This window comes from Opisthocomus hoazin, unplaced genomic scaffold (genome assembly GCF_030867145.1).
Source record: "Opisthocomus hoazin isolate bOpiHoa1 unplaced genomic scaffold, bOpiHoa1.hap1 HAP1_SCAFFOLD_319, whole genome shotgun sequence".
Taxonomy (NCBI): Eukaryota; Metazoa; Chordata; class Aves; order Opisthocomiformes; family Opisthocomidae; genus Opisthocomus; species Opisthocomus hoazin.
The window spans coordinates 407-27,576 of NW_027449037.1; the positions used below are offsets into that span (position 1 = coordinate 407).

General features: G+C 67.7%; 1 protein-coding gene across 1 annotated transcript; it reads right to left on the reverse strand.

Moving 5' to 3' along the window:
* Positions 1 to 208: 208 nt before the first annotated feature.
* On the reverse strand, positions 209 to 7,674 carry LOC142360276 (blue-sensitive opsin-like; the record flags this gene model as incomplete). Its single annotated transcript, XM_075412473.1, has 4 exons — positions 7,290 to 7,674; positions 4,792 to 4,960; positions 4,558 to 4,723; positions 209 to 476 (listed from the first exon to the last, which is right to left on the reverse strand). Coding segments are annotated over exons 1-4 (988 nt in total), but the record flags the coding sequence as incomplete, so codon positions are not given.
* Positions 7,675 to 27,170: the final 19,496 nt, after the last annotated feature.

A 27,170-nucleotide genomic window follows, 5' to 3' on the forward strand; every position in this document is an offset into this window, starting at 1 on the left:
CCCCATAGCCCCCCCATAGGACCCCATAGCCCCTCATAGCCCCCCATAGCCCCCTGCTGACACCCCATAGGACCCCATAGCAGCACCCCAGCCCCCCATAGCAGCCCCCCAGTCCCCCATAGCCCCCCATAGCCCCCTGCTGACACCCCATAGCCCCCCATAGCAGCACCCCAGCCCCTCATAGCCCCCTGCTGACACCCCATAGGACCCCATAGCAGCCCCCCAGCCCCCCGCACCTGCTTGTTCATGAGGACGTAGATGACGGGGTTGTAGACGGTGGAGGCCTTGGAGAAGACGGAGGGCAGCGAGGCGAGGGCGGCGGCGAAGGGCTGGCCGCGGTGCGTCACGGCCCAGAGCGCGAAGGCCGCGTAGGGCGCCCAGCACAGCAGGAAGCCCAGCACCATCACCACCACCATCCTGGTCACCTCGCGCTCGGCCTTCTGCGTCGTCGCCGACTGCTCCTGCTGCCGGGCCACCTGCGGGGCCCGCAACGCTGCGGGGGGGGCTGCGGAACCCCCACAGCCCGCCCAGGGGGGGGACCACCCAAGGGAGGTGACCCCGCGCTGCGGGACCCCCCGCAGACGGCGCTGTGGGGACCCCCGGGCGACCAACCCCATGGGGACCCCCCCCCAGAGTGACCATCTCTATGGGGACCCTTGGAGTGACCAACCCCATGGGGACCCCCAAGTGACCAACCCCATGGAGACCCCCCCAAGTGACCAACCCCATGGAGATCCTTGGAGTGACCAACCCCATGGGGACCCCCCCAGAGTGACCAACCCCATGGGGACCCCCCCCAGAGCGACCATCCCCATGGGGACCCCCAAGTGACCAACCCCATGGGGACCCCCCCCAGAGCGACCATCCCCATGGGGACCCCCAAGTGACCAACCCCATGGGGACCCCCCCCAGAGTGACGAACCCCATGGGGACCCCTGGGCGACCAACCCCATGGGGACCCCCAAGTGACCATCCCCATGGAGACCCTTGGAGTGACCATCTCTATGGGGACTCCCCAAGTGACCAACCCCATGGGGACCCCTGGGCGACCAACCCCATGGGGACCCCCCCCAGAGTGACCAACCCCATGGGGACCCCCCCCAAGTGACCAACCCCATGGGGACCCCCCCCAAGTGACCAACCCCATGGGGACCCTTGGAGTGACCATCCCCATGGGGACCCCCCCCAAGTGACCAACCCCATGGGGACCCTTGGAGTGACCAACCCCATGGGGACCCCCAAGTGACCAACCCCATGGGGACCCCCCCCAGAGTGACCAACCCCATGGGGACCCTTGGAGTGACCAACCCCATGGGGACCCCCCCAGAGTGACCAACCCCATGGGGACCCCCCCCAGAGCGACCATCCCCATGGGGACCCCCAAGTGACCAACCCCATGGGGACCCCCCCCAGAGCGACCATCCCCATGGGGACCCCCAAGTGACCAACCCCATGGGGACCCCCCCCCAGAGTGACGAACCCCATGGGGACCCCTGGGCGACCAACCCCATGGGGACCCCCAAGTGACCATCCCCATGGAGACCCTTGGAGTGACCATCTCTATGGGGACTCCCCAAGTGACCAACCCCATGGGGACCCCTGGGCGACCAACCCCATGGGGACCCCCCCCCAGAGTGACCAACCCCATGGGACCCCCAAGTGACCATCTCTATGGGGACCCTTGGAGTGACCATCCCCATGGAGACCCTTGGAGTGACCATCTCTATGGGGACCCCCAAGCAACCAACCCCATGGGGACCCTTGGAGTGACCAACCCCATGGGGACCCCCAAGCAACCAACCCCATGGGGACCCCAGAGTGACCAACCCCATGGGGACCCTTGGAGTGACCATCCCCATGGGGACCCCCCCAAGTGACCAACCCCATGGGGACCCCCCCCAGAGTGACCAACCCCATGGGGACCCCCAAGTGACCATCTCTATGGGGACCCTTGGAGTGACCAACCCCATGGGGACCCTTGGAGTGACCAACCCCATGGGGACCCCCAAGCAACCAACCCCATGGGGACCCTTGGAGTGACCAACCCTATGGGGACCCCCCCAGAGTGACCAAACCCATGGGGACCCCCCCAAGTGACCAACCCCATGGGGACCCCCCCCAGAGTGACCAACCCCATGGGGACCCTTGGAGTGACCATCCCCATGGGGACCCCCCCAAGTGACCAACCCCATGGGGACCCTTGGAGTGACCAACCCCATGGGGACCCCCAAGTGACCAACCCCATGGGGACCCCCAAGTGACCAACCCCATGGGGACCCTTGGAGTGACCAACCCCATGGGGACCCCCAAGTGACCAACCCCATGGAGACCCCCCCAAGTGACCAACCCCATGGAGATCCTTGGAGTGACCATCTCTATGGGGACCCCCAAGTGACCAACCCCATGGGGACCCCCAAGCAACCAACCCCATGGGGACCCCAGAGTGACCAACCCCATGGGGACCCTTGGGAGTGACCATCCCCATGGGGACCCCCCCAAGTGACCAACCCCATGGGGACCCCCCCCAAGTGACCAACCCCATGGGGACCCCCCCAAGTGACCATCTCTATGGGGACCCTTGGAGTGACCACCCCAAAAGGGACCCCCCCAGAGTGACAAACCCCATGGGGACCCTTGGAGTGACCAACCCCATGGGACCCCCCCAGAGTGACCAACGCCATGGGGACCCTTGGAGTGACCAACGCCAAGGGGGCCCCCCCAAGTGACCAACCCCATGGGGACCCCCCCAAGTGACCAACCCCATGGGGACCTCCCCAGAGTGACCAACCCCATGGAGACCCCCCCAAGTGACCAACCCCATGGGGACCCCCAAGTGACCATCCCCATGGGGACCCCCCCAGAGTGACCAACTCTATGGGGACCCCCCCAAGTGACAAACCCCATGGGGACCCTTGGAGTGACCAACGCCAAGGGGGCCCCCCCAAGTGACCAACCCCATGGGGACCCCCAAGTGACCGTCCCAAAAGGGACCCCCCCAGAGTGACCAACCCCATGGGGACCCTTGGAGTGACCAACCCCATGGGGACCCCAGAGTGATCATCTCTATGGGGACCCCCAAGTGACCAACCCCATGGGGACCCCCCCGAGTGACCATCTCTATGGGGACCCCAGAGTGACCAACCCCATGAGGACCCCCAAGTGACCAACCCCATGGGGACCCCCAAGTGACCAACCCCATGGGGACCCCCCCAAGTGACCAACCCCATGGGGACCCCCGCAGTGACCGTCCCCACCCCCATCTCTGTGCCCCCCTGGCCCCGCGTCCCCCCAATAAAGCCAGACCCCCCCCCGCCCCGTGTCCTCCCCGGGGGATGGGGGGGCCTGGGGGGCCCGGGGGATGGGGGTCCAAGGGGGTGGGGGGTGTCTGGGGGAGTTCTTGGGGGGATGGGGGTCCCGGGGGGGGGTCTGGGGGGGTTCCCAGAGGGACAGGGGGGTCTTAGGGGTCCCGGGGGGGGTCTGGGGGGGGTCCTGGGGGTACGTTTTTGGGGGGTCCTGGGGGTTGGGGGTCCTGGGGTGTCCCAGGTAATGGGGGATGATTGGGGGGGTCCCCCAGGGGTGTCTGGGGGGGTTCCTGGGGGGGCATGGGGGTCCCGGGGGATGTCCGTGGGGGGTCCCGGGGGGGATAGGGGTCCCTGGGGTCCCGGGGGGTGTCCATGGGGGTCCCAGAGGATGGGGGATGCCCATGGGGGTTCCTGGGGGGTGTCCATGGGGGTCCTGGGGGGGATGGGGATCCACGGGGGTGTCCATGGGGTTCCTGGGGGGATGGGGATCTCTGGGGGGTGTCCATGGGGGTCCCAGAGGTCCCAGTGGACGGACGATGTCCATGGGGGTCCTGGGGGGATGAGGATCTCCCGGGGGTGTCCATGGGGGGTCCCAGGGGATGGGGGTCCCGGGGGGTGTCCATGGGGTTCCTGGGGGGATGGGGGTCCCGGGGGGTGTCCATGGGGATCCCCGGGGGGTGTCCATGGGGGTCCCAGGGGTCCCAGTGGACGGACGATGTCCATGGGGGTCCCAGTGGATGGACGATGTCCATGGGCGTTCCTGGGGGGATGGGGATCTCCGGGGGGTGTCCCGGGGGTCCCGGGGGTCCCGGGGGTCCCGGGGGTGTCCGTGGGGGTCCCAGGGGTCCCAGTGGACGGACGATGCCCATGGGGGTTCCTGGGGGGATGGGGATCCCGGGGGGTGTCCATGGGGGTCCCAGAGGATGGGGATGCCCATGGGGGTTCCTGGGGGGGATGGGGGTCCCGGGGCGTGTCCATGGGGGTCCCAGAGGATGGGGGATGCCCATGGGGGTTCCTGGGGGGTGTCCATGGGGGTCCCAGGGGTCCCAGTGGACGGATGATGTCCATGGGGTTCCCGGGTGGATGGGGATCTCCGGGGGGTGTCCATGGGGATCTCTGGGGGGTGTCCGTGGGGGTCCCGGGTGGATGGGGATCTCCGGGGGGTGTCCATGGGGTTCCCAGGTGGATGGGGATCTCCGGGGGGTGTCCCGGGGGTCCCGGGGGTGTCCGTGGGGGTCCGGCGGGCGGCGGTTACCGCGCGCAGGGTGAGCAGCAGGCGGCCGTAGGAGAGGACGATGACGGCCAGGGGGACGCCGAAGCAGAAGCAGAAGAGGAAGAGGACGTAGGACTCGTTGCGCCAGCGGTTGCGCGCCGTGTACCAGTCGGGGCCGCAGGAGCACTGCAGCCCCTCGGGGATGTACCTGGGGGGCACGGGCGGGCCTGGCACCGCCGCCGCGCCCGGACCCCCGCCCCGCGCCGCCCCCCGGACCTGCTCCAGCCGAAGAGCGGCGGCACGGCGGCCACCAGCCCCAGCAGCCAGGTGACGGCGCAGCCCAGCGCGGCGTGGCTGCTGCGGAAGCTGAAGTTGCCCAGGGGTTTGCAGATCACCAGGAACCGCTCGAAGGCCACCACCGCCAGCGACCAGAGGCTCACCATGCCTGGGGGAGGGGCGGCCGGCGTCGCCAGGGCCGCCAGTCCCACACCCAGCGTCCCCATGGCCAACGTCCCCATGGCCAGCATCTCCATGGCCAACATCTCCATGGCCAACGTCTCCATGGCCAACATCTCCACACCCAACGTCCCCATGGCCAACATCTCCATGGCCAACATCTCCATGGCCAACGTCCCCATGGCCAACGTCCCCACGCCCAACGTCCCCATGGCCAACGTCCCCATGGCCAACATCTCCATGGCCAACATCTCCATGGCCAACATCCCCATGGCCAACGTCCCCATGGCCAACATCCCCACACCCAACGTCCCCACGCCCAACGTCCCCACGCCCAATATCCCCACACCCAACATCCCCACGGCCAACATCCCCATGGCAAACATCTCCATGGCCAACATCCCCATGGCCAACATCCCCATGGCCAATGTCCCCATAGCCAACATCTCCACGCCCAACATCTCCACACCCAACGTCCACACACCCAACATCTCCATGGCCAACATCCCCATGGCCAACATCCCATTAGACAACATCCCCATGGCCAACATCTCCATGGCCAACATCTCCACACCCAACATCTCCACAGCCAACATCCCCATAGCCAACGTCCCCATGGACAATGTCCCCGTGGCCAACATCTCCACGCCCAACATCTCCACACCCAACGTCCCCACACCCAACATCTCCATGGCCAACATCCCCATGGCCAACATCCCCACGGCCAACATCCCATTGGACAACATCTCCATGGCCAACATCCCCATGGCCAACATCTCCACAGCCAACGTCCCCACACCCAGCATCCCCATGGACAACGTCCCCATGGCCAACGTCCCCACGCCCAACGTCCCCACACCCAATGTCCCCATGGCCAACATCACCATGACTGACATCCCCATGGCCAACGTCCCCATGGCCAGCATCTCCACGCCCAACATCTCCACGGCCAACGTCCCCATGGCCAACATCTCCATGGCCAACATCTCCACGCCCAACATCTCCATGGCAAACATCCCCACGGCCAACATCCCATTGGACAACATCCCCATGGCCAACATCTCCATGGCCAACATCCCCATGGCCAATGTCCCCATGGCCAACATCTCCATGGACAACGTCCCCACACCCAACATCTCCACACCCAACATCTCCATGGCCAACATCCCCATGGCCAACGTCCCCATGGACAATGTCCCCATGGCCAACATCTCCATGGCCAACGTCCCCACACCCAACGTCCCCAATGGACAACTTCCCCATGGCCAACGTCCCCACAGCCAACATCCCTACGCCCAACATCCCCATGGACAACATCTCCATGGCCAATGTCCCCACACCCAACATCACCACGCCCAACATCCCCACACCCAATGTCCCCAAGGCCAACATCTCCATGGCCAATGTCCCCATGGCCAACATCCCCATGGCCAATGTCCCCACACCCAACATCTCCACGCCCAACATCCCCATGGCCAACATCTCCATGGCCAACGTCCCCACACCCAACGTCCCCATGGCCAACATCTCCATGGCCAACGTCCCCACGGCCAACATCCCATTGGACAACATCCCCATGGCCAACATCTCCATGGACAACATCCCCATGGCCAACATCTCCACAGCCAACGTCCCCACACCCAACATCCCCATGGACAACGTCCCCATGGCCAACATCCCCAAACCCAATGTCCCCATGGCCAACATCTCCATGGCCAACATCCCCAAACCCAATGTCCCCATGGCCAACATCTCCATGGCCAACACCCCCATGGCCAACGTCCCCATGGACAACATCTCCATGGCCAACGTCCCCATGGCCAATATCCCCACACCCAACGTCCCCACACCCAACATCCCCATGGCCAACGTCCCCACACTCTCATGTCCTTCTGCCCCATGTCCCCTTGGCCAACATCCCCATGGCCAACATCACCATGACCGACATCCCCATGGCCAACATCCCCAAGCCCTCGTGTCCTTCTGCCCAACATCCCCATGTCCAACGTCCCCATGCCCAACGTCCCCATGCCCAACGTCCCCATGGCCAATGTCCCCATGCCCAACATCCCCATGCCCAACGTCCCCATGGCCAATGTCCCCATGGCCAACATCTCCATGGCCAACGTCCCCATGGCCAACGTCCCCATGGCCAACATCACCATGACCGACATCCCCATGCCCAACGTCCCCATGGCCAACATCCCCACACCCAACGTCCCCACCCCCTCGCATCCTTCCGGCCCGTCTCCCACTCACCCAACGCCCTCCCACCCAACGTCCCCCGCACCCAACGTCCCCTCCCCGCCCCCGCCTACCTCCGAGGGTGGCGGCGAAGCCCTCGACCTTGCAGGCGGTGGGCCCCAGGGCGAAGTAGTGCCGGGAGAAGCTGTAGCAGGCGGTGGTGGAGCCGACGCAGATGACCAGCAGGTTGGCCACGGCCAGGTTGACCAGGATGTAGTTGAGGTGGGAACGCAGCTTCTTGTACTTGACGGTGCAGAGCACGGTCAGCGCGTTGACCGGCAGCCCCAGCACGATCAGCGCGAACATGAAGGCGGCCATGGCGGCGAAGAGCCCCGGGCTGCCCAGGTGGGTCTGCGGCACCAGGAAGGGGCTCAGCGCCGTGGCGTTGGGGGCCTCCAGCGCCGACGGGATGTAGAAGTCCTCCGGGATGTCCTCCCGGCCCTCCCACGGCTGCGGCATGGCGGCGGGCGGGCGGGCGGGCGGGTGGGCGGGTGGACGGGTGGGTGGAGGGATGGATGGAGGGACGGATGGATGGGTGGATGGGTGGATGGATGGATGGATGGATGGGTGGATGGAGAGATGAGTGGAGGGATGGACAGATGGATGGATGGATGGATGGATGGATGGGTGGATGGGTGGGTGGATGGGTGGATGGGTGGATGGAGAGATGAGTGGAGGGATGGACAGATGGATGGAGGGATGGATGGATGGACAGATGGATGGACAGACAGATAGATGGATGGAGGGATGGATGGAGGGATGGACGGGTGGAGGGATGGATGGATGGATGGGTGGATGGATGGATGGACGGACAGATAGATGGATGGAGGGATGGATGGAGGGATGGACGGGTGGAGGGATGGATGGACGGACAGATAGATGGATGGAGGGATAGATGGGTGGATGGATGGGCAGGAAGGTGGATGGATGGATGGACGGGCAGCTGGACAGATGGATGGAGGAATGGATGGATGGGCGGACAGATGGACAGACCGATGGATGGACGGATGGACGGATGGATGGATGGATGGATGGATGGATGGATGGATGGATGGACGGATGGACAGATGGGCAGGCAGGCGGAGGGATGGAGGGATGGATGGAGGGATGGAGGGATGGACGGACGGGCAGATGGAGGGATGGAGGGATGGACGGACGGACGGATGGATGGAGGGATGGATGGAGGGATGGAAGGATGGACGGCTGGACGGCTGGACAGGTGGATGGAGGGATGGAAGGATGGACGGGCGGACGGACGGATGGACGGGCGGATGGACGGACAGACGGGCGGGCGGGCGGAGGGGCGCGGGCCGGGGGCCCCTTTATAGGGTGGGGGGCGGAAGGGCCCCTCCCCCCCTAATCGGGGCTGAGGCGGCGAAGCGCGGCTGAGCCCGGCTTATCCGGCGGCGGGCGCTGCCCGGGGGGCTCTGCCGCCCGCCAAGCCGCTTGCGGGGCCGCTAATCGCCCCCCGCCCCGATTAGCGCCGGGATCAGGGGGTGCCGGCCCCCCCCCCCCCGGCTTAATTAGCTCCTGTCCAAGGGGCGGGGCCCCCCCGGAGCCCCCCCATCCGCAGCCCGCGGCCACGGGGCCCCCCCCGGGCGCCCCGCTGCTGCCTGCGCCCCAAAACCCCCCCGAGACCACCCTGCACCCCCAAACAACCCCAAGACCACCCTGCACCCCCAAACAACCCCGAGACCCCCCTGCACCCCCAAACCCCCCCGAGACCACCCTGCACCCCGAAACCCCCCCGAGACCACCCTGCACCCCCAAACAACCCCGAGACCCCCCTGCACCCCCAAACAACCCCGAGACCACCCTGCACCCCCAAACAACCCCGAGACCCCCCTGCACCCCCAAAACCCCCCCGAGACCACCCTGCACCCCGAAACCCCCCGAGACCACCCTGCACCCCCAAACAACCCCGAGACCACCCTGCACCCCCAAACAACCCCGAGACCCCCCTGCACCCCCAAAACCCCCCGAGACCACCCTGCACCCCGAAACCCCCCGAGACCACCCTGCACCCCCCAAACAACCCCGAGACCACCCTGCACCCCCAAACAACCCCGAGACCCCCCTGCACCCCCAAACCCCCCCGAGACCACCCTGCACCCCGAAACCCCCCCGAGACCACCCTGCACCCCCAAACAACCCCGAGACCACCCTGCACCCCCAAACAACCCCGAGACCCCCCTGCACCCCCAAAACCCCCCGAGACCACCCTGCACCCCGAAACCCCCCGAGACCACCCTGCACCCCCCAAACAACCCCGAGACCACCCTGCACCCCCAAACCCCCCCGAGACCCCCCTGCACCCCCAAACCCCCCCGAGACCACCCTGCACCCCAAACCCCCCCCGAGACCACCCCGCACCCGAAAACCCCCCCGAGACCACCCTGCACCCCCAAACAACCCCGAGACCACTCTGCACCCCCCCAAACAACCCCGAGACCACCCTGCACCCCCAAACCCCCCCGAGACCCCCCTGCACCCCCAAACAACCCCGAGACCACCCTGCACCCCAAAACCCCCCCGAGACCACCCTGCACCCCCAAACCCCCCCGAGACCACCCTGCACCCCCAAACAACCCCGATTCCTGCCTGCACCCAAAACCCCCCCGAGACCACCCTGCACCCCAAAACCCCCCAGAGACCACCCTGCACCCCCAAACTTCCCACACCCCTCTCTGCACCCCCAAACCACCCTGATTTGTGTCTGCACCCCCAAACTGCCCTGATTCCTGTCTGTGCCCCCAAACCACCCCGACCCCTCTCTGCACCCCAAAACCCCCCCGAGACCACCCTGCACCCCAAAACCGCCCTGATTCCTTCCTGCACCCCAAACCACCCCGACCCCTGCCTGCACCCCAAAACCCCTCCCAAGCCCTTCCTGCACCCCCAAACCCCCCCGGCTCCCGTCCGCACCCCCCGGAGCCCCCCCTGCACCCCAAGCGGCCGCGGGTGCTGTCGGGCGGGGGGCGGGGGTCCCCCCCAGCCCCCCTAATCCCGCCCGGAGCCGATCCCAGCCCGGGATTAGGGGCTAAATCCGGACGGGGCTGAGGCGATTACGGCCCCGCGCGGGGGAGGGGGGGGAGCCCCCCGCTACGGGGGGGGGAGGGGTGGGGGGGACACCCCGGGCGGGGGACCCACGGTGCCCTGGGGGAGCCCCCCACCCCCCCCCCCCCGGGGTGTCCCGGGCTGGGGCTGCCCCGCGGCGGGGGCTGGGGGGGTCGGGGCACCAGTTCGGCTCGTCCGCTGCGGCCGGAGCCGGACTGGTGGCCGTGGGTCCGTACTGGTGGTACTGGGGTCTGTACTGGTGTCTGTGGGGTCTGTACTGGTGGCCATGGGTCCGTACTGGTGGCCATGGGGTCAGTACTGGTGGCCATGGTGCCCGTACTGGTGGCCGTGGGTCCATACTGGTGGCGCTGGGGTCTGTACTGGTGGCGCTGGGGTCTGTACTGGTGGCCGTGGGTCCGTACTGGTGGCACTGGGGTCTGTACTGGTGTCTGTGGGGTCTGTACTGGTGGCCGTGGTGCCCATACTGGTGGCCATGGGGTCCGTACTGGTGGCCGTGGGGTCCATACTGCTGGTCCTGGTGTCCACACTGGTCGCTGTGGGTCCGTAATGGTGGCCGTAGTGCCCATACTGGTGGCCATGGGGTCCATACTGGTGGCCATGGGGTCAGTACTGGTGGCCGTGGTGCCCTTACTGGTGGCGCCGGGGTCTGTACTGGTGGCCATGGTGCCCGTACTGGTGGCTCTGGGGTCTGTACTGGTGGCCGTGGGTCCGTACTGGTGGCCGTGGTGCCCATACTGGTGGCCATGGGGTCCGTACTGGTGGCCGTGGGGTCCATACTGGTGGCCGTGGGTCCATACTGGTGGCCATGGTGCCCGTACTGGTGGCGCTGGGGTCTGTACTGGTGGCCATGGTGCCCGTACTGGTGGCGCTGGGGTCAGTACTGGTGGCCATGGGTCTGTACTGGTGGCACTGGGGTCTGTACTGGTGGCTGTGGTGCCCGTACTGGTGGCGCTGGGGTCTGTACTGGTGTCTGTGGGGTCTGTACTGGTGGCCATGGGTCCGTACTGGTGGCCGTGGTGCCCATACTGGTGGCCATGGGGTCCGTACTGGTGGCCGTGGGGTCCATACTGCTGGCCCTGGTGTCCACACTGGTGGCGCTGGGGTCTGTACTGGTGGCCATGGTGCCCGTACTGGTGGCTCTGGGGTCTGTACTGGTGGCCGTGGGTCCGTACTGGTGGCCGTGGTGCCCATACTGGTGGCCATGGGGTCCGTACTGGTGGCCGTGGGGTCAGTACTGGTGGCCGTGGTGCCCTTACTGGTGGCGCTGGGGTCTGTACTGGTGGCCATGGTGTCCGTACTGGTGGCTCTGGGGTCTGTACTGGTGGCCGTGGGTCCATACTGGTGGCCGTGGTGCCCGTACTGGTGGCCGTGGGTCCATACTGGTGGCCATGGTGCCCGTACTGGTGGCGCTGGGGTCTGTACTGGTGGCCATGGTGCCCGTACTGGTGGCGCTGGGGTCAGTACTGGTGGCCATGGGTCTGTACTGGTGGCGCTGGGGTCTGTGCTGGTGTCTGTGGGGTCTGTACTGGTGGCCATGGGTCCGTACTGGTGGCCGTGGGGTCTGTACTGGTGGCGCTGGGGTCCGGACTGGTGGCCATGGGTCTGTACTGGTGGCACTGGGGTCAGTACTGGTGGCCGTAGTGCCCATACTGGTGGCCGTGGGGTCCATACTGGTGGCCCTGGTGTCCACACTGGTGGCTGTGGGTCCGTACTGGTGGCCATCGGGTCCATACTGGTGGCCCTGGTGTCCATACTGGTGGCCGTGGGGTCCGTACTGGTGGCCATGGTGCCCGTACTGGTGGCCGTGGGTCCGTACTGGTGGCCGTGGTGCCCCTACTGGTGGCCGTGGGTCCATACTGGTGGCCATGGTGCCCGTACTGGTGGCCATGGGCTCTGTACTGGTGGCCCTGGTGCCCATACTGGTGGCCATGGGGTCTGTACTGGTGGCCATGGGTCCGTACTGGTGGCCGTGGTGTCCATACTGGTGGCCGTGGGTCCGTACTGGTGGCCGTGGGGTCCGTACTGGTGGCCGTGGGGTCTGTACTGGTGGCCATCGGGTCCCTACTGGTGGCCGTGGGTCCGTACTGGTGGCCGTGGGGTCCATACTGGTGGCCGTGGGTCCATACTGGTGGCCATGGTGCCCGTACTGGTGGCTGTGGGGTCTGTACTGGTGGCCATGGGTCCGTACTGGTGGCCGTGGTGTCCATACTGGTGGCCGTGGGGTCCGTACTGGTGGCCATGGTGCCCGTACTGGTGGCCGTGGGGTCCATACTGGTGGCCTTGGTGTCCGTACTGGTGGCCATGGGTCCGTACTGGTGGCCGTGGGGTCCATACTGGTGGCCGTGGGTCCGTACTGGTGGCCGTGGGGTCCGTACTGGTGGCCGTGGTGTCCATACTGGTGGCCGTGGGTCCGTACTGGTGGCCGTGGGGTCCGTACTGGTGGCCGTGGGGTCAGTACTGGTGGCCGTGGTGCCCCTACTGGTGGCCGTGGGTCCATACAGGTGGCCATGGTGCCCGTACTGGTGGCCATGGGGTCTGTACTGGTGGCCGTGGGTCCGTACTGGTGGCCGTGGGGTCCATACTGGTGGCCGTGGGGTCTGTACTGGTGGCCATGGGTCCGTACTGGTGGCCGTGGTGTCCATACTGGTGGCCGTGGGTCCGTACTGGTGGCCGTGGGGTCTGTACTGGTGGCCATTGGGTCCCTACTGGTGGCCGTGGGTCCGTACTGGTGGCCGTGGGGTCCATAATGGTGGCCGTGGGTCCATACTGGTGGCCATGGTGCCCGTTCTGGTGGCCGTGGGGTCCGTACTGGTGGCCGTGGGGTCAGTACTGGTGGCCATGGGTCTGTACTGGTGGCACTGGGGTCTGTACTGGTGGCTGTGGTGCCCGTACTGGTGGCGCTGGGGTCTGTACTGGTGTCTGTGGGGTCTGTACTGGTGGCCATGGGTCCGTACTGGTGGCCATGGGTCTGTACTGGTGGCACTGGGGTCAGTACTGGTGGCCGTAGTGCCTGTACTGGTGGCCGTGGGTCCGTACTGGTGGCCGTGGGTCCATACTGGTGGCCGTGGGGTCCGTACTGGTGGCCATGGGTCCGTACTGGTGGCCGTGGGGTCAGTACTGGTGGCCATGGTGCCCGTACTGGTGGCCGTGGGGTCCGTACTGGTGGCGCTGGGGTCTGTACTGGTGGCCATGGTGCCCGTACTGGTGGCCGTGGGGTCCGTACTGGTGGCGCTGGGGTCAGTACTGGTGGCCATGGTGCCCGTACTGGTGGCCGTGGGGTCCGTACTGGTGGCCGTGGGTTCGTACTGGTGGCCGTGGGTCCATACTGGTGGCCGGGGGTCCATACTGGTGGCCGTGGTGCCCATACTGGTGGCCATGGGGTCCGTACTGGTGGCCATGGGGTCTGTACTGGTGGCCATGGTGCCCGTACTGGTGGCCGTGGGGTCCGTACTGGTGGCCGTGGGTTCGTACTGGTGGCCGTGGGTCCATACTGGTGGCCGGGGGTCCATACTGGTGGCCGTGGGTCCGTACTGGTGGCCGGGGGTCCATACTGGTGGCCATGGGTCCGTACTGGTGGCCGTGGGGTCAGTACTGGTGGCCATGGTGCCCGTACTGGTGGCCGTGGGGTCCGTACTGGTGGCCGTGGGGTCAGTACTGGTGGCCATGGTGCCCGTACTGGTGGCCGTGGTGTCCATACTGGTGGCCGTGGGTCCGTACTGGTGGACGTGGGGTCCATACTGGTGGCCGGGGGTCCATACTGGTGGCCTTGGTGTCCGTACTGGTGGCCTGGGGTCCATACTGGTGGCCGTGGTGCCCATACTGGTGGCCGTGGGGTCCGTACTGGTGGCCATGGGGTCTGTACTGGTGGCCGTGGGTCCGTACTGGTGGCCGTGGGGTCCGTACTGGTGGCCATGGGTCCGTACTGGTGGCCGTGGGGTCAGTACTGGTGGCCATGGTGCCCGTACTGGTGGCCGTGGGGTCCGTACTGGTGGCCGTGGGGTCAGTACTGGTGGCCATGGTGCCCGTACTGGTGGCCATGGGGTCTGTACTGGTGGCCGTGGGTCCGTACTGGTGGCCGTGGGGTCCATACTGGTGGCCGTGGGGTCTGTACTGGTGGCCATGGGTCCGTACTGGTGGCCGTGGTGTCCATACTGGTGGCCGTGGGTCCGTACTGGTGGCCGTGGGGTCTGTACTGGTGGCCATTGGGTCCCTACTGGTGGCCGTGGGTCCGTACTGGTGGCCGTGGGGTCCATAATGGTGGCCGTGGGTCCATACTGGTGGCCATGGTGCCCGTTCTGGTGGCCGTGGGGTCCGTACTGGTGGCCGTGGGGTCAGTACTGGTGGCCATGGGTCTGTACTGGTGGCACTGGGGTCTGTACTGGTGGCTGTGGTGCCCGTACTGGTGGCGCTGGGGTCTGTACTGGTGTCTGTGGGGTCTGTACTGGTGGCCATGGGTCCGTACTGGTGGCCATGGGTCTGTACTGGTGGCACTGGGGTCAGTACTGGTGGCCGTAGTGCCTGTACTGGTGGCCGTGGGTCCGTACTGGTGGCCGTGGGTCCATACTGGTGGCCGTGGGGTCCGTACTGGTGGCCATGGGTCCGTACTGGTGGCCGTGGGGTCAGTACTGGTGGCCATGGTGCCCGTACTGGTGGCCGTGGGGTCCGTACTGGTGGCGCTGGGGTCTGTACTGGTGGCCATGGTGCCCGTACTGGTGGCCGTGGGGTCCGTACTGGTGGCGCTGGGGTCAGTACTGGTGGCCATGGTGCCCGTACTGGTGGCCGTGGGGTCCGTACTGGTGGCCGTGGGTTCGTACTGGTGGCCGTGGGTCCATACTGGTGGCCGGGGGTCCATACTGGTGGCCGTGGTGCCCATACTGGTGGCCATGGGGTCCGTACTGGTGGCCATGGGGTCTGTACTGGTGGCCATGGTGCCCGTACTGGTGGCCGTGGGGTCCGTACTGGTGGCCGTGGGTTCGTACTGGTGGCCGTGGGTCCATACTGGTGGCCGGGGGTCCATACTGGTGGCCGTGGGTCCGTACTGGTGGCCGGGGGTCCATACTGGTGGCCATGGGTCCGTACTGGTGGCCGTGGGGTCAGTACTGGTGGCCATGGTGCCCGTACTGGTGGCCGTGGGGTCCGTACTGGTGGCCGTGGGGTCAGTACTGGTGGCCATGGTGCCCGTACTGGTGGCCGTGGTGTCCATACTGGTGGCCGTGGGTCCGTACTGGTGGACGTGGGGTCCATACTGGTGGCCGGGGGTCCATACTGGTGGCCTTGGTGTCCGTACTGGTGGCCTGGGGTCCATACTGGTGGCCGTGGTGCCCATACTGGTGGCCGTGGGGTCCGTACTGGTGGCCATGGGGTCTGTACTGGTGGCCGTGGGTCCGTACTGGTGGCCGTGGGGTCCGTACTGGTGGCCATGGGTCCGTACTGGTGGCCGTGGGGTCAGTACTGGTGGCCATGGTGCCCGTACTGGTGGCCGTGGGGTCCGTACTGGTGGCCGTGGGGTCAGTACTGGTGGCCATGGTGCCCGTACTGGTGGCCGTGGGGTCCGTACTGGTGGCCGTGGGTTCGTACTGGTGGCCGTGGGTCCATACTGGTGGCCGGGGGTCCATACTGGTGGCCTTGGTGTCCGTACTGGTGGCCTGGGGTCCATACTGGTGGCCGTGGTGCCCATACTGGTGGCCGTGGGGTCCGTACTGGTGGCCATGGTGCCCGTACTGGTGGCCGTGGGGTCAGTACTGGTGGCCGTGGTGCCCGTACTGGTGGCCGTGGGGTCCGTACTGGTGGCCGTGGGTTCGTACTGGTGGCCGTGGGTCCATACTGGTGGCCGTGGGTCCGTACTGGTGGCCGTGGGTCCGTACTGGTGGCCGGGGGTCCATACTGGTGGCCTTGGTGTCCGTACTGGTGGCCTGGGGTCCATACTGGTGGCCGTGGTGCCCATACTGCTGGCCGTGGGGTCCGTACTGGTGGCCATGGGGTACAGTACTGGTGGCCATGGTGCCCGTACTGGGTGGCCGTGGGTCCGTACTGGTGCCGTGGGGTCCGTACGGTGGCCATGGGTCCGTACTGGTGGCCGTGGTGCCCGTACTGGTGGCCGTGGGGTCCGTACTGGTGGCCGTGGGGTCAGTACTGGTGGCCATGGTGCCCGTACTGGTGGCCGTGGGGTCCGTAATGGTGGCCGGGGGTCCATACTGGTGGCCGGGGGTCCGTACTGGTGGCCTGGGGGTCCATACTGGTGGCCGTGGGTGCCCATACTGGTGGCCGTGGGGTCCGTACTGGTGGCCGTGGGTCCATACTGGTGGCCGTGGTGTCCGTACTGGTGGCCGTGGGGGTCCGTACTGGTGGCCTGGGGTCCATACTGGTGGCCGTGGTGCCCATACTGGTGGCCGTGGGGTCCGTACTGGTGGCCGTGGGTCCATACTGGTGGCCGGGGGTCCATACTGGTGGCCGTGGTGTCCGTACTGGTGGCCGTTGGGGTCCGTACTGGTGGCCGTGGGTCCATACTGGTGGCCGGGGGTCCATACTGGTGGCCGGGGGTCCGTACTGGTGGCCTGGGGTCCATACTGGTGGCCGTGGTGCCCATACTGGTGGCCGTGGGGTCCGTACTGGTGCCGTGGTCCCATACTGGTAGGCCGTGGTGTAGTGTCCGTACTGGTGGCCGTGGGGTCCGTACTGGTGGCCTGGGGTCCATACTGGTGGCCGTGGTGCCCATACTGGTGGCCGTGGGGGTCGTCGTACTGGTGGCCGTGGGTCCATACTGGTGGCCGTGGTGCCCGTACTGGTGGCCGTGGGGTCCGTACTGGTGGCCGTGGGGTCCGTACTGGTGGGCTGTGGGTCCGTACTGGTGGCCGTGGGGGTCCGTACTGGTGGCCGTGGGGCGGGGGGGTCCCCTTGGGGTCCCGTGAGGTCCCCCGGGGGGGGGTGTGGGACCCTGCGGGGGTCCCGAGGGCCCCGGGCCGTGCCCCCCCCCGGGCCGGGCGCGCGGGGGCGGGGCGGGGCTGCCGGGGACCGTTACGGCCGTTGGGTTTCAAACCCCGGCCCAGCGCGGCGGGGGGGGGGGGGGGGGGGGGGGGGGGGGTGGGGCCCCCGCGACGGGCGTCGCCGGCGGCCAATGAGAACCCGGCGTCCCGGCGGGGGCCAACGGGCGGCCGCGCGCGCTCCGGGAGCACCGCCCCCTTTGGAACGTTGTAACTGACAGCGCTTCCCCCAATTCCACGGCCGCCGGGAGCGCGCCGGCCCCGCCCCGGGGGGAAAGGCGCCGGCCAATCGCCGCCCGCCGTCCCGTTGAGCGCGGGCGGGAGGCGCGGCCAATGGTCGCGCGGGCGGGGCGGGGCGCGGGCCGCTCCGGGTTTCCTCTCCGGCTCGGTTCGGGCCCCCCCCTCCGCACGCGCTCCCTCCCTCTCCCCCCGCCCCCCCCCTTCGCGTCCCCCCCCCCCCCCCCGCTCTCTTCTCCCCCCCCCCCTTTCCCCCCCCCCCCCACTCCGCGGGTTTCTTCGCTGCGAAGAAAATGGGCGGCGGCGCCGAGCGGAGACGAGGAGCGGCTGTGAGTGCCCGGCGGGGCGGGCGGGGCGGCGGCGGGGCCGGGGGGGGGGGGCGGCGGGGGGGGAGGGGGGGAGCGGGGGGGTCCCGCCGAGGTTTTCCCGCGCGCGCGCGAGGACCCCCCCCCCCCGCCCCCCCGCCCCCCACCGCACACCGTGCGCGCGCGCCCGCGCGGGAAGAGGGGGGAGAACGCGGGGGGGGGGGTTGTGTGGGGGGGGGCGGGGGTGTGCGCGCGCCGCGAGTGCGTCACTAACGGCCGCGGCCCCCCCGCGCGGCGCCGGTGGGGCGGGAGGAGAAGCCCCCGCCCCGGGGACCCCCCCCGGCCCGACCCCGCGGCCCCGCCCCCCCCCGCGCGCCCCGGGACCCCCCGCAGCGGGGGACCCCTCCCCCCCCCGCCCCGGGGCCGAGGGATGGGGACCCCCGCGCCAGGCCCCCGGAACGGGACCCCCCCGAGGGGGAGACCCCCGCACCCCCCCCCCGGCCCCGCGCTGCGCCCGGCACCCCCCGAAATGCCCCAAACTGCCCCAAAATGCCCCAAACTGGCCCAAAATGCCCCAAATTGCCCCAAAACGGAGCCCCGCGCTGCGCCCGGCATCCCGGAAATGCCTGAAAATGCCCCAAACTGCCCCAAAACGGAACCCTGTGACTCGCCCCGAAACACGCCAAAATGCTCCAAAATACCCCAAACTGCCCCGAAACGCGGCCCCGCGACTCCAAAATACGTCAAAATGCCCCAAACTGCCCCAAAACAGAACCCGCGCGACTCACCCTGAAACACCCCGAAATGCCCCAAACTGCCCCCAAAACGGAACCCTGTGACTCGCCCGAAACACGCCGAAATGCTCCAAAATACCCCAAACTGCCCGAAACGCGGCCTCCGCGACTCCAAAATACGTCAAAATGCCCCAAACTGCCCCAAAACAGACCCCGCGACTCACCCTGAAACACCCCGAAATGCCCCAAACTGCCCCAAAACGGAACCCTGTGACTCGCCCCGAAACACGCCAAAATGCTCCAAAATACCCCAAACTGCCCGAAACGCGGCCCCGGCGACTCCAAATATACGTCAAAATGCCCCAAACTGCCCCAAAACAGAACCCCGCGACTCACCCCTGAAACACCCCCGAAATGCCCAAACTGCCCCAAAACGGAACCCTGTGACTCGCCCCGAAACACGCCGAAATGCTCCCAAAATACCCCAAACTGCCCCGAAACGCGGCCGCCCCCGCGACTCCAAAATACGTCAAAATGCCCCAAACTGCCCCAAAACAGAACCCCGCGACTCACCCTGAAACACCCCGAAATGCCACCAAACTGCCCCAAAACGGAACCCTGTGACTCGCCCCGAAACACGCCGAAATGCTCCAAAATACCCCAAACTGCCCGAAACGCGGCCCCGCGACTCCAAAATACGTCAAAAGTGCCCCAAACTGCCCCAAAACGTGGCCCCGCGACTCACCCGAAACACGCCGAAACGCCCCAAACTGCCCAATAACGCAGCCCCGTGCTGAAAAACACCAAAACGCCCCAAACTGCCCCGAGAACGCAGGCCCTCATGACTCACCCCAAAACACGTCAAAATGCCCCAAACTGCCCCAAAATGCCCCAAAACGGAGCCCTGTGACTCTCCCCGAAACACGCTGAAATGCTCCAAAATGCCCCAAACTGCCCGAAACGCGCCTGGCCGCGACTCACTCCAAAATACGTCAAAATGCCCAAACCGCCCCAAAATGCCCCAAAACGGAGCTCTGCGACTCACCCCGAAACACCCCGAAATGCCCCAAACTGCCCCAAAACGGAACCCCGCGACTCACCCCGAAACACCCCGAAATGCCCCAAACTGCCCAAAATCGAGCGCTGCGCCCGGAAAGTCATCAAAATACCCCAAACCGCCCCGAAACGCCGCCGCCGCGCTGCGCCCGGCGTCCCCCGAAACGCCCCAAACCGCCCCAAAATGCTCCAAAATGGAGCTGTGCGACTCACCCCCGAAACACGCCAAAACGCCCCAAACTGCCCCGAAATGCAGCCCTGCGACTGACGCTGAAACTTGCCAAAATGCCCCAAACTGCCCCAAAACACAGCTCCGCGCTGAAAATCACCAAAATGCCCCAAACTGCCCCAAACGCGGTCCCCGTGACTCACTCCAAAATACGCTGAAACGCCCCAAACTGCCCCAAAACGGAGCCCCACGCTGCGCCCCGAAACACCCCAAAATGCCACAAACGGCCCCAAAACGCAGCCCCGTGCTGAAAATCACCAAAATGCCCCCAAACTGCCCCAAACGCGGCCCCGCGACTCACTCCAAAATACGCTGAAACCGCCCCAAACTGCCCCAAAACGCAGCCCCGTGCTGAAAAACACCAAAACGCCCCAAACTGCCCCGAAACGCGGCCCCACGACTCACCCCGAAACACGTCGAAATGGCCCAAACGGCCCCGAAATGGAGCCCCGCGCTACGCCCCAAAACACGCCAAAATGCCCCAAACTGCCCCAAAACGGAGCCCCACGCTGCGCCCCGAAACACCCCAAAATGCCACAAACGGCCCCAAAACGCAGCCCCGTGCTGAAAATCACCAAAATGCCCCAAACTGCCCCAAACGTGGCCCCGCAGTGTGCCCTGAAACTCGCCGAAATGCCCCAAACCGCCCCAAAACGTGGCCCCGCGCTGCGCCCCGAATTACCCCAAAATACCCCAAATTACCCCAAAACACGGCGCTCGCGCTGCGCCCCAAAACGCTGCAAATGACCCAAAATGCCCCAAACTGCGGCGCTCCCGCTGCGCCCCAAAATGGTCCGAATTACCCGAAACGCGGCGCCTCGCGCTGCGCCCCAAAATACCCCCAAAATACCCCAAAATACCCCAAACCGTGGCGCTCCGCGCTGCGCCCCAAAATGGTCCAAATTACCCCAAAACGCGGCGCTCCCGCTGTGCCCCAAAATACCCCGAATTACCCCAAAACACCGCGCTCGTGCCATGCCCCGAAATCCACTGGATTATCCCCAAATACGGGGCGCTCGCGCCCGCCCCGGGCTGCCCCGAAATACCCCAAAATGCCTCAAAATACCCCAAACCGCCCCCAAAATGAGCTCGTGCCCACCCCGAAATGCACCGAATCCCCCCAAAAATGCCCCAAACTGCCCCAAAACGAGCTTGCCCCATCCCGAAATACCCCAAAATACCCCAAACTGCCCCGAAATGAGCTCACACCCACCCCGAAAATACCCCAAAATACCTCAAAATGCCCCAAACCGCCCCAAAACAAGCTCACGCCCACCCCGAAATGCCCCAAAATGCCCCAAAATGCCCCAAAATGCCCCAAACCGCCCCAAACCGCCCCAAAACGAGCTCACGCCCACCCCGAAATACCCCAAAATGCCCCAAAAATGCCCCAAACTGCCCCAAACTGCCCCGAAACGAGCTCACGCCCACCCCGAAATACCCCAAAATGCCCCCAAACTGCCCCAAACTGCCCCAAAACGAGCTCACGCCCACCCCGAAATACCCCAAAATGCCCCAAAATGCCCCAAACCGCCCCAAAACGAGCTCACGCCCACCCGCGAAATACCCCAAAATGCCCCAAACTGCCCCAAACCGCCCCGAAACGAGCTCGCGCCCACCCCGAAATGCCCCAAAATGCCCCAAAATGCCCCAAAATGCCCCAAAACCGCCCCAAAACGAGCTCACGCCCACCCCGAAATACCCCAAAATTCCCCAAAATACCTCAAAATGCCCCAAATTGCCCCAAAACGAGCTCGCGTCCCGCCCCGACCGCCCGCTGCCAGGACCCCGCGCCGCGCCGGACCCCCGGTGTCACGGTGACGCGGCGTGGGGGTCTCGGTGGCTCCGGGGTCTCGGTGTCACCGTGGCTCCAGGGTCTCGGTGTCACCACGGCTCTGGGGTCTCGGTGGCTCCGGACCCCCGGTGTCACCGGCGGTTCCGGGGGTCTCGGTGTCACCACGGCTCTGGGGTCTCGGTGGCTCCGGACCCCCGGTGTCACTGCGGCTCCGGACCCCCGGTGTTGCCGTGGCTCCGGGGTCTCGGTGGCTCCGGGGTCTCGGTGGCTCCGGGGGTCTCGTTGTCACATGGTGGCTCCAGACTCCCGGCATCACTGTGGCTCCGGACCCCTGGTGTCACCGCGGCTCCGGGGTCTCAGTGACTCTGGGGTCTCGGTGGCTCCGGACCCCCGGCGTCACCGCAGCTCTGGGGTCTCGGTGTCACCACGGCTCCAAGGTCTTGGTGGCTCCGGGTCTCAGTGGCTCTGGGGTCTTTGTGGCTCCGGACCCCCAGTGTCACCACAGCTCTGGGGTCTTGGTGGCTCCGGGTCTTGGTGGCTCCGGACCCCCGGTGTCATGGTGGCTCTAGGGTCTCGGTGTCACCACGGTGGCTCCGGGGTCTCAGTGGCTCCGGGGTCTTGGTGGCTCTGGACCCCCGGTGTCACTGCAGCTCTGGGGTCTCGGTGGCTCCAGACCCCTGGTGTCACCATGGCTCTGGGGTCTTGGTGGCTCTGGGGTCTTGGTGGCTCTGGACCCCCGGTGTCATGGTGGCTCTAAGGTCTCGGTGTCCACCACGGTGGCTCCGGGGTCTCGGTGGCTCCGGGGTCTTGGTGGCTCTGGACCCCCGGTGTCACTGCAGCTCTGGGGTCTCGGTGGCTCCGGACCCCTGGTGTCACCATGGCTCTGGGGTCTTGGTGGCTCCGGGGTCTTGGTGGCTCTGGACCCCCGGCGTCATGGTGGCTCTAGGGTCTCGGTGGCTCTGGGGTCTTGGTGTCACCGTAGCTCCGGGGTCTCGGTGTCACCATGGCTCCGGGGTCTCAATGGCTCCGGGGTCTTGGTGGCTCTGGACCCCCTGGTGTCACCACGGTGGCTCTGGGGTCTCAGTGGCTCCGGGGTCTCAGTGGCTCTGGACCCCCGGTGTCCACCGCGGCTCTGGGGTCTCGGTGTCACCATGGCTCCGGGGTCTCAGTGGCTCCGGGGTCTCGGTGGCTCTGGACCCCCGGTGTCACCGCGGCTCCGGGGTCTCAGTGTCACATGGTGGCTCTGGGGTCTCAGTGGCTCCGGGGTCTCGGTGTCGGGGGTCTCGGGTGGCTCTGGACCCCCTCATGTCACTGTGGCTCCGGGGTCTCGGTGTCACCATGGCTCTGGGGTCTCGGTGGCTCTGGGGTCTCAGTGGCTCCGGACCCCCTGGTGTCACCACGGCTCCGGGGTCTTGGGGACTCCGGGGTCTCGGGGGGCTCCGGGGTCTCGGTGTCACCCGCAGCTCCGGGGTCTTGGTGTCGCGGGGTCTCGGTGGCTCCGGACCCCCGCCGTGACAGCACCTCCAGCTTCCCGCCATCCCCGCGGCACCTCCGGGCTCCGCTCCCCCGCTCCCCACCCCCGCTGCCACCGCGCGGGGGTGGAGGGGAGGGGGTCCCCGCGCCGCCTGACGCGGTGTCCCCGCAGGCAGCAGCGCGCGGAGGAGCCCCCGCCGGGGCTGCGCGAGCGTCCCCCCCCCAAAGCCAAGAAGCCGAGGAAGGAGCGGCGCGAGCCGTCGGCCGAGCCCGCCGAGGCGCCGGCCGAGGCCGCGGGGACGGCGCCGGCGCCGCCGGAGCCTTCGGCCCTCGCCCAAGCAGCGCCGCTCCGTCATCCGCGACCGCGGGCCGATGTACGACGACCCGACGCTGCCGCCGGGCTGGACCCGCAAAGCTGAAGCAGCGCAAATCCGGCCGCTCCGCCGGCAAATACGACGTCTACCTGATCAAGTGAGTGCCGCTGCGACGCCACCGCGACGTCACCGTGTTGTCACGGCACCGCTAACCACGCGTCTCCCGCAGCCCGCAGGGCAAAGCCTTCCGCTCCAAGGTGGAGCTCATCGCCTACTTCGAGAAGGTGGGCGACACCTCGCTGGACCCCAACGACTTCGACTTCACCGTCACCGGCCGCGGCAGCCCGTCGCGCCGCGAGCAGCGCCCGCCCAAGAAACCGCGAGCGCCCAAGGCCGGCGGGACGGGGCGCGGGCGGCGGGCGGCCCAAGGGCAGCGGCGCGGCCAAGGCGAAGCCGGCGCCGGCGCTGGAGAGGAGCGCGGGGAAGCTGCTGGTCAAGATGCCCTTCCAACCGCCGCCGCGCGACCGCCAGCCCGAGCCGCCCGCCCGCGCCGCCGCGCCCGCCGCGCGTCGTCGGCCCGGCCGGACGCGGAAGCCCGGAGCGGCGGCGCGCGAGACGGCGCTGCCCATCAGAAGCGGAAGGCGCGCGAGGCGGCGGCGGCGCTGGAGGCGGCCAAGCCCCCCCCGGCCCCGCCCGAGCGCGGCGCCCGGGGTCCGCGCGCGCCCGCAGCCCCGGCCGCCGCAGCAAGGAGAGCAGCCCCAAGGGTCGCGGCGTCACCGTCACCACCGCGGCCCCCGGTGGCCCCCCGGACAGCGCCAGCACCCCTCCCCCACCCCCGCCGCCGGCGCGGGACTGGGGCGCGGCGGCCGCGCCCGACGGCGTCGCCCGCGAGGCCGCTAAGACTCACCCCCTCCCCCCGCCGCCGCCGCCGCCGCCGCACAAACACCGCGGGGACCCCGAGCACAAGGACGCTGCTTCCTCCTCCTCCTCCTCCTCCTCCTCCTCCTCCTCCTCGTCGTCGTCGTCGTCCTCGTTGTCGTCGTTAGCGGCGCGGCGGCGCGCCCCCCCCCCCCGCCCCCCCCCACGCCGCCGTGCCGCGGCCCCCCCGGCGGGACGAGGCGGTGGGCACCCGGACGCCTGTCCCCGAGCGGGTCAGCTGACTGTGAGCCCCTCCCCCCACCCCCCCACCCCCCACCCCCGCCGCGCCGCCGGACGGACCCACGGACGGACCCTGGACGGGACCCTCCCCCCTGCCACCCCCTCCCCCGCGCACGCAGCCCCCCCCCCCCCTCCCCCGCCGTTTTTATTACCCAGAAGCACAGCGAGGGGGCGCGGGGCCCCCCCCCCGGGGCCCCCCCACTTTGCACTTTCGTCTCCAGGAGGGGGGAGGGGGGGGGAAACCCCCCCCCCTGAGGCTGGGGTGGGGGAGGGGCGGGGGGCCGGGGCGCGTCTCCCCCTCCCCCGCCGCTTTTCTCGTTCTTCCAGCTCCCCGCCCCCCACCCGCAGGGAACCGTTTGCACTAGGGGGGGGGGGCTGAGCGGGGGCGGGGGGATCCAGCCGCCGGCCAATGGGAGCGCTGCGCAGCGGGGGCCAATGGGGAGGCGGCTCGGCGGGGCGGGGAGCCAATCACGGGCAGCTTTGCGTTCGTTTGGGATCCGCTGGCGAGCCAATCGGGAGCGGCGTTGCGTGGGGGCGGGGTCCGGCCTCGGCCAATCAGAGCAGCTTCTGACTCCCTTGGATCCGGTGTCGGCCAATCAGGAGTGGCGCTCGGTAGGGGGCGGGATCCGGCCCTGAGCCAACCAGGAGTGCCTCCGTTGGAGCGGGATCCGCCCTCGGGCCAATGGGGAGCGCCTTGCGGCTGGGATCCGGCCGCGGGCCAATGGGGAGCGGCGCTGCAGGGAGGCGGGGTTTCTCCAGCCAGTGGGGAGCGGGGGGATCCGGCGCCCGGCCAATCCGGTGGGCGCTGGGCCAGGGGTGCAGGCAGGTGCGGGTCTGATTGGATCACTCCGCGCTGGGATCCGGTCTGGAGCCAATCGGGAGTGGGGGACTGGGCGGGGCCGGGCGCGGCCAATCAGGAGCGGCTCTGCCTGGGCGGGGGGGCGAGGAGCTCCCGGGGGCGGGGCCGGACCCAGCCCCAGTCCGAGCAGGGGCGCGTCCAGGTCGAGACGGGATCCGGCCGTGATCCAATCAGGAGTGGCGTTGGATTGGAGGGGGCGGATCCGGTGTCCATCCGGGGGCGGTCGTGCCGGACTGGGGCGGGATCCGGTCTCGGCCAATCGGGTGTCGCTCTGGGTCGGGCTGGGGCCTGGTCCCGGTCCAACCAGGAGTGACCCTGGGGCGGGGCAGGATCTGGGCCAGAGCCAATCAGGAGGGACTGCGGGTTGGGGGAGGAGTCCAGCCTAGAGCCAGTCGGGAGGGACTGTGGGACGGGGCGGGGTCCAGCCTGGAGCCAATCAGAGCAGAGTGCGGACGGGGTGGGATCCAGCTTAGAGCCAATCAGAGCAGAGTGCGGGATGAGGCGGGACCCAGCCTAGAGCCAATCAGAGCAGAGTGTGGGACGGGGCGGGGTCCAGACTGGAGCCAATCAGAGCAGAGTGCGGGACAGGGCGGGATCCAGCTTAGAGCCAATCAGAGCAGAGTGCGGGATGAGGCGGGACCCAGCCTGGAGCCAATCAGAGCAGAGTGTGGGACGAGGCGGGATCCAGCTTAGAGCCAATCAGAGCAGAGTGCGGGACGGGGTGGGACCAGCCTAGAGCCAATCAGAGCAGAGTGCGGACGAGGTGGGACCCAGCCTAGAGCCAATCAGAGCAGAGTGCGGGACAAGGCGGGATCCAGCTTAGAGCCAATCAGAGCAGAGTGCGGGACAGGGCGGGATCCAGCTTAGAGCCAATCAGAGCAGAGTGCGGGACGGGGCGGGATCCAGCTTAGAGCCAATCAGAGCAGAGTGTGGACGGGTGGGACCCAGCCTGGAGCCAATCAGAGCAGAGTGTGGGGAGCGGGCGGGATCCAGCCTGGAGCCAATCAGAGCAGAGTGTGGGACGAGCGGATCCAGCTTAGAGCCAATCAGAGCAGAGTGCGGGACAAGGCGGGATCCAGCTTAGAGCCAATCAGAGCAGAGTGCGGACAGGGCGGATCCAGCTTAGAGCCAATCAGAGCAGAGTGTGGGACAGGGCGGGATCCAGCTTAGAGCCAATCAGAGCAGAGTGCGGGACGGGGGTGGGGGGACCCAGCCTAGAGCCAATCAGAGCAGAGTGCGGGATGGGGCGGGATCCGCCTAGAGCCCAGCCAGGGGTGGCGGCAGCTGGGTGGGATCTGGTCGAGAGCCAATCAGGCGCGAGCGTGGGGTCGGGTGGGATCCGGTTGACCCAATGGGGAGTGACCCCGGGGGCGGGGCATCCGGTCTCCGGCCCCCGGCAGCTGCGCCCCCCCAGCCCATTCTGAGGGGGGGTCCCATCGCGGGGGGGGGGGGGAGTCCCATTGCGGGGGTTCCCCATCCCTGGGGGGGGTCCCCGTTTGTGGGGGGGTTCCCATCGCGGGGGGGGTCCCCCATCGTGGGGGTTCCCATTGCGGGGGGGTCCCCATTTGTGGTGGGTTCCCATCGCGGGGGGTCCCCGTCTGTGGGGGGGTCCCCATTGCAGGGGGGGTTCCCATCGTGGGGTGTCCCCATCCCTGAGGGGGGGGGTCCCCGTCTGTGGGGGGGTTCCCATCCCTGGGGGGGGTCCCCGTTTGTGGGGGGGGTTCCCATTGCGGGGGG